The sequence below is a fragment of the Aotus nancymaae genome, unplaced genomic scaffold, assembly GCF_030222135.1.
Source record: "Aotus nancymaae isolate 86718 unplaced genomic scaffold, 86718_ANA_hifiasm-v0.15.2.pri h1tg000069l, whole genome shotgun sequence".
Taxonomy (NCBI): Eukaryota; Metazoa; Chordata; class Mammalia; order Primates; family Aotidae; genus Aotus; species Aotus nancymaae.
The window spans coordinates 1,655,822-1,671,316 of record NW_026988484.1 but is presented as its reverse complement, the minus strand read 5'-3'; the positions used below and the strand labels follow the sequence as shown (position 1 = coordinate 1,671,316).

General features: G+C 47.5%; 1 protein-coding gene across 6 annotated transcripts; it reads right to left on the bottom strand.

Annotated features, from left to right (window-relative positions):
* Positions 1-478: 478 nt before the first annotated feature.
* On the bottom strand, positions 479-10,067 carry ZIK1 (zinc finger protein interacting with K protein 1). Of its 6 annotated transcripts, XM_012473208.2 has the most exons (5): positions 9,841-10,067; positions 9,251-9,289; positions 5,362-5,488; positions 4,405-4,440; positions 479-4,110 (listed from the first exon to the last, which is right to left on the bottom strand). In XM_012473208.2, the coding sequence occupies exons 1-5, from the start codon at positions 9,871-9,873 to the stop codon at positions 2,846-2,848; spliced, it is 1,500 nt and encodes a 499-aa protein (XP_012328631.1). In that variant the 5' UTR covers positions 9,874-10,067; the 3' UTR covers positions 479-2,845. The 6 variants fall into 6 exon arrangements, with proteins under 6 accessions (XP_012328631.1, XP_012328632.1, XP_012328633.1 ...); XM_012473209.2 differs by lacking the exon at positions 4,405-4,440; XM_012473210.2 differs by lacking the exon at positions 9,251-9,289.
* Between the last annotated feature and the right edge of the window lie 5,428 nt (positions 10,068-15,495).

The following is a 15,495-nucleotide window of genomic DNA, read 5'->3' as shown; positions in this document are numbered from 1 at the left end:
GTATTGGCAAAAATGTAGAGAAATAGGAAGGCTCAGGCTGGGCGCGGTAGCTCACACCTGTAATCCTAGCACTTTGGGAGGCCGAGGTGGGTGGATCACACCTGAGGTTAGGAGTTCAAGTCCAGCCTGGCCATCAAGGTGAAACCCCATCTTTTTTTTTTGAGACGGAGTTTCGCTCTTGTTACCCAGGTTGGCACGATCTCGGCTCACCGCAACCTCCGCCTCCTGGGTTCAGGCAATTCTCCTGCCTCAGCCTCCTGAGTAGCTGGGATTACAGGCACGCGCCACCATGCCCAGCTAATTTTTCTATTTTTAGTATAGACGGGGTTTCACCTTGTTGACCAGGATGGTCTCGATCTCTTGACCTCATGATCCACCCGCCTTGGCCTCCCAAAGTGCTGGGATTATAGGCGTGAGCCACCGCGCCCGGCCAAAACCCCATCTTAAAAAAAAAAAAAAGAGAGAGAGAGAAACACCAAGGCTCACATACTGTAGATGGGAATGCAAATGGTAAAGTTAGGTTATAGTCTGGTCATTTCTATAAAAGTGAAGCATTCACGTACTGTACTACTGGCACAGGAGGAATAAAGCATTTCTGCCTATTAAGAATTATATGCCAGCTGGGCGCGGTGGCTCACGCTTGTAATCCCAGCACTTTGGGAGGCCGAGGTGGGTGGATCATGAGGTCAAGAGATCGAGACCATCCTAGCCATGGTGAAACCCCGTCTCTATTAAAAATACAAAAATTAGCCAGGCGTGGTGGCATACACCTGTGGTCCCAGCTACTCGGGAGGCTGAGGTGGAAGAATCGCTTGAACCCAGGAGGCAGAGTTTGCAGTGAGCCGAGATTGCGTCACTGCACTCCGGCCTGGCGACAGAGCAAGACTCCATGTTAAAAAAAAAAAAAAATTATATGCCTATGTTCATAGTAGCATTATTTGTAACAGCTTCAAACTGTAAAGCATCCAACCGTTTATCCAAATTGTGACATATCCACAATATTGCTGTGGATATTTCTCAGCAATATTTCTGTGAATATTTCTCAGCAATACAAATGAAGTATTCACATAAGCAGTATGGATAAATCTTAATAATTGTGCATCATGAAAAACAACAGTAAAAATGGAGTATTTTATGATTCAATTCATGTAAAATCCTAGAAAACCTGTAAGGAAAGTAAATGACTGGACTCTTGAAGGCCTGGAAAGTGCAGGCAGAGACTGTAAAACAGCATGAGGTGAATCATGAATATGTTCATGATCATGATTATGATGGTTTCACAGGCCTATATGACAAACTCTTCAAAATATACAATATATAAACCATGGGAGGTCACTTATACATCAAGAAAGTTTGTAAAGCAAGTTTCAAATAAAGTATCTGATCTTCCATCTTTCAGAAATCAGAATGCCTGTCAATCTATGTTGACTGCACTCTCTCCTCAGGCCTGGGGAAGGGCAACCATGCATCCCTCAGTGCAGGAAATATTGGCAAGCAATGAAGGCTGTGGCAATCTGAGACAACAGCAACACTGATAGAAATCACAAGAGCTATTAATACATCCTTGGCCTGCAGGACTTCTATTATCTTTATCCTCCTTTTTCTGCCTCTACAGCAATGAACTTGAGGTGAACACCCAGAAAGCCAATAAGAATTAAAACATATATTTTTTAAAAAAAAAACCTTAATTATTTTTTGTGACAATAACCTCAATTATTGGACATACACAGATTTCTAGGTCCTATGACTGCTCAAAGCCACAGTCATGGGAAGATTTCTAAATGCAATGTTACAAGAGGCACATTCCAACTAGTTTGCTGCAGGCTCCACCATACCCAGTATTTCTGTACCAACTGCAGTGCACTCGTGACTCCCGTTGTCTTCTGAGTGACATCAGCCTATGGCGTGTTTGCTATCAGGGCATGTCTCCTTATAAAACTTCATCAAAAGCTTCTCAACAGCACTGGGCATCATAGGACATCCTCTGGAAACAATGGAATAAAATCGTCCTATTCCCTGAAACACAGGTGCTTGTCAAAACAGCTGGACTCTCCTCAGGATGACCTCTAGTCCCACAGAAAGTATAGGGATCCAGGCCACAAATTAGAATAACCAAAACCTTGCATTGTTCCTAGATTTTAGGTAGCAAAGCAAATATGACCAAAACAAGAATGAGAATTACTCCGTCATCTTACTTTTCCTGCAGAAGCCCACAAAAGCTGTCCTTTCCTTCATACAGAGTTGAGTCTGTTTCCCAGCCACCCCACAGTAAACAAAACCCCAAGACTACAGGTAGGTTCAAATATAAGGCCTTTATTAGTGTTCAAACTGGAGCAATGTGAGGCAGCCATTCACCAGGTGGTGACTTGGAGGCTAGAAGAATGACCAAGTGTCTTGTGAGACCAAGAATTCCCATGAAGGGAATCCTTGCACATAAGTGTCCAGCAGAAACATGGCTGGGCCCTCCTGACCAAAACTGGGTCACATGTATGCTGTGATCAGTCAGAAAAGAGAAATAATTTTCTCTAAAGGCTCAGATTACTCAAGATTTCCTCCAAAGACTAAGAGAACACACAGATGTCAGCCTTGCCTTAGCACATCAGGGTGACCAATCCCCACAGTGCAAGGTGGTAGGGGGAGATGGTTTCTACCAGAGAAACAAGGAAGAATGAGATTCAACTTCAGGCAGATGGCTGCCTCACAAAGGCTCTCTACTGCTACAATACTACAGAGATAGAACATTCCTTGTAGGCCTAAGGCTCTACTGAAGTGTGGACTTTCAGGATTTAATGACGACAGATCTTGATTTAAAGGCGCTTCCACATTTGCAGCATTCATGGGGCCTCTACGTGTTATGACATTTTTGGTGATGAATGAGGCTGGAGCATTGACTAAAGGAATTCCCACATTTGTCACACTCATAAGGCCTTTCTCCAGTGTGAACCACTTGGTGTTGAATGAGACCAGACTTTTGGCTAAAGGACTTTCCACACTGGCCACACTCATAAGGCCTTGCTCCAGTATGAATTCTCCGGTGTTGAATAAGAATGGAGCTTTGACTAAAGGATTTCCCACATTCACCACACTTATAAGGCCTTTCTCCAGTGTGAACTCTCTGGTGTTTAATGAGGGTAGCTTTTTGACTAAAGGATTTCCCACACTGGCCACACTCATAAGGCTTTGCTCCAGTGTGAATTCTTCGGTGTTGATTAAGAATGGCACTTTGACTAAAGGAATTCCCACATTCACTACACTTATAAGGCCTTTCTCCAGTGTGAACTCTTTGGTGTTTAACAAGGGTGGCTTTTTGGCTAAAAGATTTCCCACACTGGCTACACTCATAAGGCCTTGCTCCAGTGTGTATTTTCTGGTGGTCAACAAGGCTGGAGTTTTGTCTAAATAATTTCCCACATTCGCTGCACTCATAAGGCCTTTCTCCAGTGTGGATTCTCCGATGGTCATTCAGGTGGGAGGTTTGGCTAAAGAATTTTCCACATTCACTGCACTCCCAAGGCCTTTCTCCAGTATGGACTCTCTGGTGCTGAACAAGTGAGTACTTGCCACGGAAGGCTTTCCCACATTTGCTACACTCATAAAGCTTCTTTCCTGTGTAAACTCTTGGATGGTGAACAGGTGTGTGTTTGTGGCTGGAAGCCTTCCCACATTCACCTGACCTGTAATGACTTTCTTGACTGTGAATGTCCTCCTCACATTCAGTAACTGTGTTGGGCTTCCTGCCTCCAGGAAAGACCAGGGACCTCAGAAGCCCCAACATGGCTGGTAGGTCCTTTCCAACTTCCAATTTGCAAAAGGGCTTCAATGACATACGGAATAGGCAGCACTTCACACATGAGGCTCTGTCCATATCCCTCTTGAAGGATTTCTTTGCACTGTGATGCTTCTGGTGCTCATGATGGTTTCTACATTCTCCAACCAAGTATGGTTTCTGCCCAGGGAGATCAGCGAGATGCAAAATATCTTTCAGGACTGGGACACACATCTCACAGGGTTGAGTCTTCTGTGTGGATGAACCTGCCTTTGACTGTGACACTCCTATAGAAACATTCTGCTCAGAAGGTGTCTTTTCATCCTCTGTTCCATGGCCACAACCTAAAAGCAGATGAAATATATATTGACTATGCTGAGAACGGGAAGCTCCATTACACACATACCAAAGGAATGATTAACCAGGTTTGTTTTGAGGATAATGGAGCTGGGGGCAGGCTGAGGAAGGGGTTGCTTTGCAATACTGGATCTCTAAAGATCACAGAATGAGGGAGCCCTCGCCAAATAAAGGACATATGGATGGGATGGAGGACAGGGAATGGCATAGTCTTCAAACCATTCCTCTACCAATGGCCTCAAAAGATATCTTTGAGTAGCTTTCAAATTCCAAAAACTCACCACAGTCTTGAGGAAGACCTTGTCTGCTGGTGACACCTGCATGATGTACAGAAGGTTGATTATGCCCAAGCCCAGGAAAATCCAATTGAAACTGTGTAGCAAGTGATATGGTCACCTATCTTCATGTGATCATATATGCACACTTTATGAGACATTATGTATGCATCGATATTGGAAAACACTGAGGGAGCAGTGCAAAGGAGCAGATAATGCATGAAGACCAGAAAGGCAAAGGTAGCCAGGTACTAGAAGTCATAGATGAAAATAAGAAGACAGAAATGTGTCAAGTACAGGGAAGAAAATATAGAAATGTGGTTTGGCTAGTGGCATGTGCACCCAAACAGTGGTGAAGACAGGACAGGCTCCTTAGATGATCTGAAAACAGCCTGGATATCGTGCCCCCCACCAGTTGCCACTCAACAAGCCCAGGCCTTCTCTGGGACCATGTTCACCCTATAAAGCAACCAGGTTTCTCTGCACACCCTCAGTTGTCTAGATATGTGGGACCTTCATGAAGCCAAGTCCTACCAGAAACACAGAACATGTGAGTGATCAGCACTCAAAACGGGAAAGTTAATATCATTGAAAAAATAAAATAAAAAAAAACTAGGAGTAAGAAGAGCCCATTGTCCCCCTAAGTATAGACCATGACAATGACTATAATCATGACACAGGTAGCCACAAGAAAATATCAGCTAGCAGATGGGGGTGCGGGGAACTTGGGACCCAAGGTGTCATGGATCTGAACACGGTCACCCAGCCAAGAAGAGGGCAGGCAATGGAGATCCATCTGGCTGACTGCAGCACACCTGCTTCCCAGACCACTGGGCAGCAGGTGTTAGGGCTGCTCAGGCAGTGCACAGTGCTGGCACCCATAGCACATATCCCAAGAAAGTGGGGAAGTCAGCAAAAGAGCACAGACAGATCAGGAAACTGGAGTTGGTGTGAGGGCCTTACCCAGTGAGGCTACAAGGGCAAAGTTCTCCAGCATCACTTCAAGGTACAGGAGTCTCTGAGCCTCATCAAGACGTCCCCACTCTTCCTGTGAGAAGTAAATGGCGATGTCCTCAAAGGTCACACAGCCCTGTCATGATGGGGACAGGTCACTCCACAATCAACGCCTCCACAATCAAGTTCATCCACCTGCTTATTCATCCCCACCTTAAAGGAAATACAGGCCCTGGTGACACAGATGCCCACTCTCTCCTCATGGTCCCAATAATCACTGTGTCCTTCTATAGCACCAACCAGGAGGTGAGCAGGATGTACCACATCTAAACTTTAGGCCCAGTATGTAGGGTTGTATCCCTTCTTGTCAGGCAGTTCCCCAAGAGTCAGATGGTGCCTCCTAGACACAATGAAATGTGAGTTCACCTTTCACCCTTAAGTCCTCAATGCCAGGGTCTTGGGTCCTTCAGTTCACACTCCCTCTCCATATGCACATCATTCTTTGAACCATACTCGCTCAGTCTCACTCCCACAGCCACCTTCACCCCTCTGCCTGGCAAACTGAGACAGCGACGTAGATCTCTGATGGTTTCTACTGGCATAGGCAGCCTCTATCCTGCTTGGAAGGCCTATCTTCCTGACTCTGTTCCTTGCTTCAACCTCAGCCACCAAGAATCACCTGATGCCAGACAGTGATGGCTGCCCTCCACTTATGCTGCACTTGATGTCCCTTCTTCAGTCATAAACTTCCTCTCACCGCTTAACCCTCATTCCAAATCAGTGGCCTCAGTGGCACAGACTCTCAGAGGCTCTCTACCCCCAACCTAATGACTCATACAGATGAACACTTGTACTCCTAAACTTAACTAACTGCTTGACTGACAGCCTCCCCAGACACGCCAAGGATTACAACAAATTCCTGGTGAGTTTTTACCATGTGAATAAGCACTAGTCCTAGTGTTATAGTCAGTTTGGGCTGTTAGCATAATAGCATAAACTGGGTGGCTTATCAGTAACAGAAATTTATTTCTCACAGATCTGCAGGTAGATGCCTGAGATTAGAGTGCCAGCATGGCCAGGTTTTGGTGGGGGCTCTTTCCAGGTTGCAGACTGCTGATCACTTGTATCCTCACATGGTGGAAAGAACACCAGGTAGTCCTCTGGCCTCTTAGTTTAAGAGTACTCACTAATCCGATTCATTAGGTCTCCACCCTCATGACCTAATTATCCCCAAAGGCCCAACCTGCAAATACCATCACACCGGAATTAGGGTTTAAGCATATGAAGTTTGCAGGGACACAGTCCACTATACCTGGCTTCAGTGTTATCTTCTAACAATTATTTCTTTGTCTACATGTCTGTCTTATGTCCCTAATGCCTTGGAAGCCTTGACCACTTGTCAGATGTTATAATTTGGCTGTGTCCCCACCCAAATCTCATATTGAATTGTAGCTCCCACAGTTCCCACGTCATGGGAGGGACCTAGTGGGAGGTAATTGAATCATAGGGGTGGGTCTTTCCCATTTTTCTCATGATAGTAAATAAGTCTCACGAGAACTGATGGTTTTATAAGGGGGAGTTCCCCTGAACAAGTTCTCTCTTGTCTGCTGCCATGCAAGACATGCCTTTTGTCCTCCGCCATGATTGTGAGGCCTCCACAGCCACGTGGAACCGTGAGTCCATTAAACCTCTTTTTCCTTATAAATTACCTAGTCTTGAACACATCTTTCTCAGCAGCATGAAAATGGACTAATGCAGTAAATCGGTATGAGTAAAGTGGGGCTCTGCTGTAAAGATACCAGAAAACGTGGAAGCGATTTTGGAACTAGGCAGCAGGCAGAGGTTCGAACAGTTTGGAAGGCTCAGAAGAAGACAGGAAAATGTGGGAAAGTCTGGAACTTCCTAGAGACTTGCCTTTATCAGCAGTGTGAAAACAGACTAATAAACCAGATCATCCTCTTTCCTACAACCTTCCCATGATCACTTCTCTCCCATAACTGTTAGTGATGCTCACCACCTCTACCAAGTGTCCAAGCACAAGATACAGTCGTAGCCCCCACCTTTCCTTTCCTGGGTTATTAATAGCATTATCTTCATGACAAGGATTACCCACTTCTAACTGTAACACATAGTTACCCTGGGCCAAACACTGACCACCACCTTTTAGATGTCTTCATCTTAAACCACTTCCAGAATTCCAGATGTACTGGACAGCTACTCACTTGATGTCTGCATATACCATTCTTTGGAAGATCTCAGACTAACAGCTGAAAAACAAAACTCCTGATATCCTTAATGAAAATTAATCGGCTGGGTAAGGTGGCTCACGCCTGTAATCCCAGCACTTTGGGAGGCTGAGGCAGGGGGATCACCTGAGGTCAGGAATTTGAGACCAGCCTGGCCAACATGGTGAAACCCTGTCTCTACTAAAAATGGTGGCATGTGCCTGTAATCCCAGCCACTTGGGAGGCTGAGGCAGGAGAGGAGGATTGCTTGAACCCGGGAGGCAGAGGCTGCAATGAGCCAAGATCAAGTCACCTTACTCCAGCCTGAGTGACAGAGTGAGACTCTGTCTAAAAAAAAATAAAATAAAATAAAAAAAGCAGAGCGTGATGGCTCACGCCTGTAATCCCAGCACTTTGGGAGGCCAATGCAGGCAGATCATGAGGTTAGGAGATCAAGACCATCCTGGCTAACATGGTGAAACCCCATCTCTACAAAAACACAAAAAATCAGCCAGGCATGGTGGCACGCACCTGTAGTCTCAGCTACAGAGATCCAGCCAGGATCGAGCCACTGTACTCCAGCCTGAGTGACAGAGTAAGGCTTTGTCTCAAAAAAAAAAAAAAAGAAAAGAAAAGAAAAGAAAAAAGATAAAAGAAAATTAATCCCATTACATGCTAGCTGATAGAGCTTCCATCCTCCCAGATGCTAAATTCAAAAGGCCTGGAGTAATGCTTGACTACTCTTACCCAAAAAATCTGAAAATGCAGGAAGGCCTAATTAAAAATCCAGGCACTTCTTCTACCTCCACAGCACAACACTGGTGAAGCCACTATCAAAACTCACCTTGGCCACTGCAGCAGCCTCCTCCGTGGTCTTTCTTTTTTTTTTTTTTTGAGACGGAGTTTCGCTCTTGTTACCCAGGCTGGAGTGCAATGGCGCGATCTCGGCTCACCGCAACCTCCACCTCCTGGGTTCAGGCAATTCTCCGGCCTCAGGCTCCCGAGTAGCTGGGACTACAGGCACGCGCCACCATGCCCAGCTAATTTTTTGTATTTTTAGTAGAGACAGGGTTTCACCATGTTGACCAGGATGGTCTCGATCTCTTGATCTCGTGATCTACCTGCCTCAGCCTCCCAAAGTGCTGGGATTACAGGCGTGAGCCACCGCATCCGGCCCCCTCCCTGGTCTTTCTATCGCCTCCCTCACACCCACAGAGTATTCTCTATGTGTTGTTAACAGTGAACCTGATGAGACCAGTGTCAGATAACCTCCCTCCTCTTCTCTAACCTTCCCATTGCTCCCATCACCTCCAGAAAAAACACCCAATTTCTCAGAGCCATTCCAGGCCTGAATCCTGCCCTGATGCTCTCAGTTCCCATGAGAAAGAAAAGAGAGCTGGGTTTCCCTGAACCAGCTCAGCTTCACTGCTGACCTTACACATTATTGTAAGTAGGCAGGACAACCTTTTCCATCTCATTCCACTGTCTGCCACCAATAAAAACTTCTACAAGTAACCGTCAGTCTAGAATCAGGAAGTCAAGTTTGGGGTCTGTTAAAGCGTCCTTAAGTCAAAAAAGTGGATGTGGCAAAAAAAAAAAAAAAAAAAAAATCCATGAAAAAAACCCCAGGATGGGGTCAGGACCAGTGAGGGCCTGGGACACCCGCCACTCACCTTTGTGAGGTCCATATGTGTTTCTGGAGTCACGGTAACCTGTGGAAAGCCAAAGATCATGAGAGGCAGGTGACCAGAGCAGGGCTCTACTGATTCAGGCTTCCTTGGATTCCTGTCCAGGCCAGATCCCGGTGGACTGAGAATGTCTGCATTGTTTCTGAACCTCAGTGTTCCATTCTCTGCTCCTAGCAACTGTGGGACCCTGCACAAGAACTCAACCATTCTATGCCTCCGTGTTATTCCGTTCTTTTCTAGTCTAACTCCATGCGGCTTCTGGAAAACTTCGAAACACCTAACTCAGACCATATGCCTCTTCTGTACACAACCCTCCACGGCTCCTAGTATCCTAAGAATTAAGGGAAAACTCCCCACCTTGGCACTCAATCTCTAAGAGTTTACAAACGCCGGCCCCTGTCACCCTCTTACATGCCTCATCACCCAAGTTCTGGAAATTGGGACCCCACCCACGAGTCTCCACTGTACTGGACATGGGGATCTCGACCGTAGCGACTCAAGAAGGCACCCCTTACTGGGCCTTAGAATTTGAATGGGGATAAAGGAGGGTGAGGCCCAGTGGAGGCGGCGCTCACCTGAGTCGGGGCCCTCAGCGCGGCCGCAGCCATCGGAGCCTGTGGGCAGAGTGGGGGCGGGACCCGAGAGCGACAGGCGAGGGGACCTGGGCAAAACCGTCAACCCGCCGCCGCTGCCCCTTAGAACCGCCACTGTTCAGCGGAAGGACCCCTCCCCTCGCGCCTTCCGGCTTTCTCGCCAAACAAAGCGCTCCCAAAGCTCAAGGTCTGCATGCACTCAAGGGCTGCTAAAATGACCGCCACTGAAGCAATACCGGAAGTCCCTCCCAGACCCATTGGCATAAAAGCGGAAACGACCCTTTTCTCAGCGCTGATTGGCTCAGCATCCCTGCAGCTGGAGACAGAGCCTTGTGGGTAATGTAGTCGTCCCTGGTACCCAGGGGCCAGGGAAGGATGCTGCGGCCCAGAGTGACCCCGAACAAAGGCCAAGCGGCCGCGCTGGGGGCGCTGGGAAATGGCGTTGCCACCGTCCAGGAGCGGGCTGGGCCTTGTCGCTCCTTAAAGGGGCTGCTGGTCGATTTCTGTGGTCCCGTCGCGGCTGAGGTGATGAGAGGCGTTCATTCAGACTCAGGGAGCTGAGGCCCGACCCACACGGACGCGTACTCCACAGGGCCGCCCTGCGGGAGCAAGAAACCTCGTCCCCGTCACGTGCAGGGTCGAGGCGTGCGAGGCCGGCCGAGGCGCTTCCGTGAAAGACAGGAGCCACCTAGGTGTCGCGCTCTGCGCAGGTGTTCCGGAAGGCCACGTGGCGGCCTCGCCCCTCCGCACCTGCTCGGACCTGAGCCCCCGACTGGCCCCAGATGCGGAAGGCGGGGCCGAGATGTCCCAGGGGCAGAGGTCCTGGGCGGCTCTACCCCGGGGGAGGCCCCGGAGCGGCGGAGGAAAGCGCCTCTGCTTCCCTGAGTTCCCTCCTGGCGGGACTGGGAGCCGCTCTGCGTTTTCCGACGCCCCCTCCACCGCCCTTCGGCTGAAAACTGGGTCCAGATGAGCCTTGAGCCCCACTGAGGAAGTGTCCTACTTCGTCTCCCACACCGGCTGGGACCATCTCCAACCGCCCTCGGGCAATAGGGAAGCAGGCGGGTTCCCAGGGCGCCCCACGCGGTGGCGTACCGTAGTAGGAGCGACGCTTCTGGAGCCCAAAGGTGGGATTTAGTCCCCCCAGGGGAAGTCCATGCTCTGCCTTACAGCTGCTGGTACGGGCTTCTGGGGGCACCCTGAGACTCGGCCTCCGCGAAGGTGCAGGGATAACCGCTGGACCAGTCTCATCTGGCCATGCTCTGTTGGTAACAGAATGTTCGGTTCTTCTGCAGGCACAGAGCTAAAGAGTTGCAAGTTACACAGCTAGAGAATGTGAAGAAAAGCAAATGTCAGGCCGGGCGTGGTGGCTCACGCCTGTAATCCAAGCACTTTGGAGGCCAAGGCGGGCGGATCACCTGAGGTCGGGAGTTCAAGACCAGCCTGACCAACATGGTGAAACCCTGTCTTTAAAAAAAAGAAAAAGAAAAGCAAATGTCAGGCCCGGCGCGGTGGCTCACGCCTATAATCCAAGAACTGGGAGGCTGACATGGAAGGATCTTTTGGGCAGCACAGCCAGATCCCCTCTCCACAAAAAATAAAAAATTATCCGGGTGTGGTGGTGCACCTGTAATCCTAGCTACTCAGGAGGCTGAGGCAGGAGGATTGCTTAAATTCAGGAGTATGCCGATCTGGTGTCCACACTAAGTTCAGCATCAATATGGTGACCTCCGGGAAGTAGGGGACCACCACGTTGTCTAAATAGGAGTGAACTGACCCAGGTTAGAAATGGAGCAGATAAAAACTCCCATGCTGCTCAGTAGTAGGATCACACCTGTCAATAGCCACTGCACTCCCACCTGGTCTTATTTTTTAAAAAGATAATTTAAAATGTATTTTTAAATTTAAAAACAAAAGTGAAATATTCGATTCCTTGGTTATTATCTGTAACCCAAAAAGAAAATAAAAGAGAGTGCTGGGACAGACTTTAGTGCTAGGCGAGGTTAGAATGTAGTCAGAGAGTAACTAACTTGGGGGCAGTATGCAGTTTTCTTTTGTTTAGTTTTTTTGAGACAGAATCTCCCTCTGTTGCCCAGGCTACAGTGCAATGGCATGATCTCGGCTCACTGCAACCTCTACCTCCTACGTTCAAGCGAGTCTCCTGCCTCAGTCTCCTGACTAGCTGGGATTACAGGCACCGCTATCATGCACGACTAATTTTTTTGTATTTTTAGTAGAGATGGTGTTTAACCATGTTGGCCAGGCTGGTTTTGAACTCCTGACCTCAAGTGATCCACCCACCTGGACTTCCCAAAGTGCTAGGATTACAGGCATGAGCCACCATGCCTGGCCGGCAGTATCTAGTCTTCAGTGCTGCAGAGTGGAGAGCCTGTTTGGATTCATGCAGGACCCACAGCTCACTAGTGAACAATAGCAGATGGGTATATGTAATTCCTGAGGGAACAGCCAGCCTGGTGGACTAGATAAAAGGCACCATAATACCGGTGTACCCTGAGAAGGGGTCTAACTCCACCTATAAATGTTAAGTGTGGTCCTCAGCGAAACAGAGTCTCAGGGAAGCAGAGTTGCTTTCCTCTGTGGCTCCCGAGGTGACGTCCCCCGGGGTGGAGTTGCCCAGGACCTCTGCTCCTGGGACATCTCTGCCCTGCCTCCCGCATCTGGGGACGTCAAGGGGCTCAGGTCTGAGCAGGTGCGGCAAGGGACGAGGCCGCCACGTGGCCTTCTGGAACACCTGCGCAGAGCGCGATACCTAGGTGGCTCCTGTCTTTCACAGAACCTCCTCAGCCGGCAAGGCCTCGAACGCCTCGACCCTGCACATGATGGGGAGGAAGTTTCTTTGCTCCCGCAGGGCATTCCTGTGGAGTACGCGTCCGTGTGGATCTGGTCTCAGCTCCCTGAGCCTGAATCAACGCCTCTAATCAATGCCCTGAGCTTCCTGAGCCTCTGAATCAACGCCCCAGATGAGGCAGCTGATAGACTTTATGTGCTAGCTTTGTGGGACTGGCTTATGACTACTGAGATATTTATTCTTTAAATATTCTCATTACCTAGATCATGTTAAATGCTGTGGTTAAGGAGGCCCCATCTACATGGACACCCCATGTGATGTTATTTCTGCAGAATCAAACAACAGTTTGAGAACCTTATCAAATTTGCTATTTCAGCTTCCTCTCCTGATCTTTCAGATCCTAATAAAAACATCAGGTTAATTAACAAGAGAATGGGGAAAGGCAAAAGACAGAGTGAAAGGATTCATCCCAGGAGGGTGGAAGTTTTTAAATGGTTATTAAGAAATAAGGTGAGGCCGGGCGCGGTGGCTCAAGCCTGTAATCCCAGCACTTTGGGAGGCCGAGGCGGGTGGATCACGAGGTCAAGAGATCGAGACCATCCTGGTCAACATGGTGAAACCCCGTCTCTACTAATACAAAAAATTAGCTGGGCACGGTGGCGCGTGCCTGTAATCCCAGCTACTCAGGAGGCTGAGGCAGGAGAATTGCCTGAATCCAGGAGGCGGAGATTGCGGTGAGCCGAGATCGCGCCATTGCGCTCCAGCCTGGGAAACAAGAGCGAAACTCCGTCTCAAAAAAAAAAAAAAAAAAAAAAAGAAATAAGGTGAATAAAGAGAACATTGATGGGTTGAAACTAAGAGGGAAAACAAAGGGGAAAGTCACGGGACTCATCTCAGCAGGGTGAAAATATTTAGTTGTTAAGAAGCGGAATGGACAGGCACGGTGGCTCATGCCTATAATGCCAGCACTTTGAGAGGACAAGGTAGGAGGATTTCTTGAGTCCAGGAGTTAAAGATCAGGCTGAGCAACACAATGAGACCTTGGCTGTACAAAATAAATAAAAATGAGCTGGGTGTGGTAGCACATACTTGTGGTCCCAGCTACTTAGGAAGCTGAGGTGGATCACTTGAGCTCAGGAGTTCAAAGCTGTAGCAAGCTGTGATTACACTACTGCATTCCAGCCTGGGTGATAGAGCGAGACCCTATCTAAAAATAAATAAATAAATAAAAATAAGAAATGGAATGAATAAAATGGATATTGATGAGGTGACAACAAAGATCTTAACAGAACACCATTGAAGGTTGGGTGGACCAAAGGAAGCCCTTGCTGACCCTCAACAGTAAAGGGTCTCAAACTGGTTTGCTGTATTTTCCACAATTCGGAAAAATTTTAAAAGCTGGAAGGCAGAGATTACCATGAGAAATCTCATCTGAAGTTGCCTGGAGCAATAGTTACACAGATTAATCAAGATAAAGATTGACATAAGAGCCGGGTCCTTTGGCTCAGCCTTTGGCTAGGGACCCAAAGCCTTGTGCACAACAGAGGCTAAAACAGTCTTGGGGAGAAGAATAGAAGTTCCTGGAACTAGAACATAAAATGGAAGGGCTGACTGGATTATGAAAATTGGTATATTTGAAACATTTCTTGTGAAGTGGTTGTGTCTCTTTTACTGATCTTACCATGGAAATGAACACTGTATCTGACTAGTGCCATAAAACAGAAAGTACATAAATCTGCCCTTCAAACAATGTTAACTGGACATGCTGAATAGGAGCCAGTAAGATTCCTCAAGCCCACACAGTGCATAGTGGAAATGACAGTGCTGGTAGGGACAAAGTCTTCATTTAAAAGCCTTTTATGGAGTATTTACTGGGGCTTATGGCAAAGGCCTAGGCAAGTCTCCCAGCAACAACTATTGAGACTTTGGTCTAGAGAATTTCCACTTCAGGGGCATTTACAACCTTGTTATTGGACATTAACTGAACCTACCCCTATGAATGAAGGACATAAAACAATCTCAAAACATGAAATACTTGGTTTTGGGTGATGTCAGAGAAATGCTGAAATGGGGATGGCAGTGCCGAGAAATGGTCCATAATAAAATGAAAATGGTTTCTACAGGCTGGTGACAGTTGAGAAATGAAAGGAGGGAGCCTCTTTACCTCAGAACTGACTCTGGAACTGTTGAGATGCTGCTGGATTCTACCGACACTTGGACGGTGTACTATGAATAGCTTTCAACTGACCAAGAAAGAGCTACTTGATTTACGGACATTTCTTTCTTTTTTTTTTCTAGGACTGATAGCAGAAGGAGAAGACATTACTTTCAAAGTGAATGTATAACATCCTGTTTGGAAGACTGCTACTTTGATCAAAGAAGGTAAAAACAGATCAGCTGGGCGGGCCAAATTGCATGCTGTTTTTCTAATAGTAATGGAAGAACTGAATAGTGGTGGAAGCCCCTGTGATTGGGTTTTTCCTGACTCACGGGCAATGCCCATGGCCTGGGCTGTATTAAAGTAGAACAAATGAATGCTCATCGGAAGAACTCTCTCCTGTGGAGTCCTAATTACGGAAAAGGAGTCAGGCTAATGAGACCAGGAGAAAGTCAAGAGATAAAGCAAATAAGCTATAAATCTGTTTTTCTTTGTGGTCCAGGACATATGGCCCAAGACATATATGGCCCTCCTGCTCAGATAACATACATAACTCACAAACTTCCTGCTTACCATCAAATGCCTCAATTTATCAAACACTCCAGCTGACTAAAGAACGCAAATTAAGCTCCCTGCTGCCCTGGCATTATCAAGCCACCCAAGTTCTAGTCTA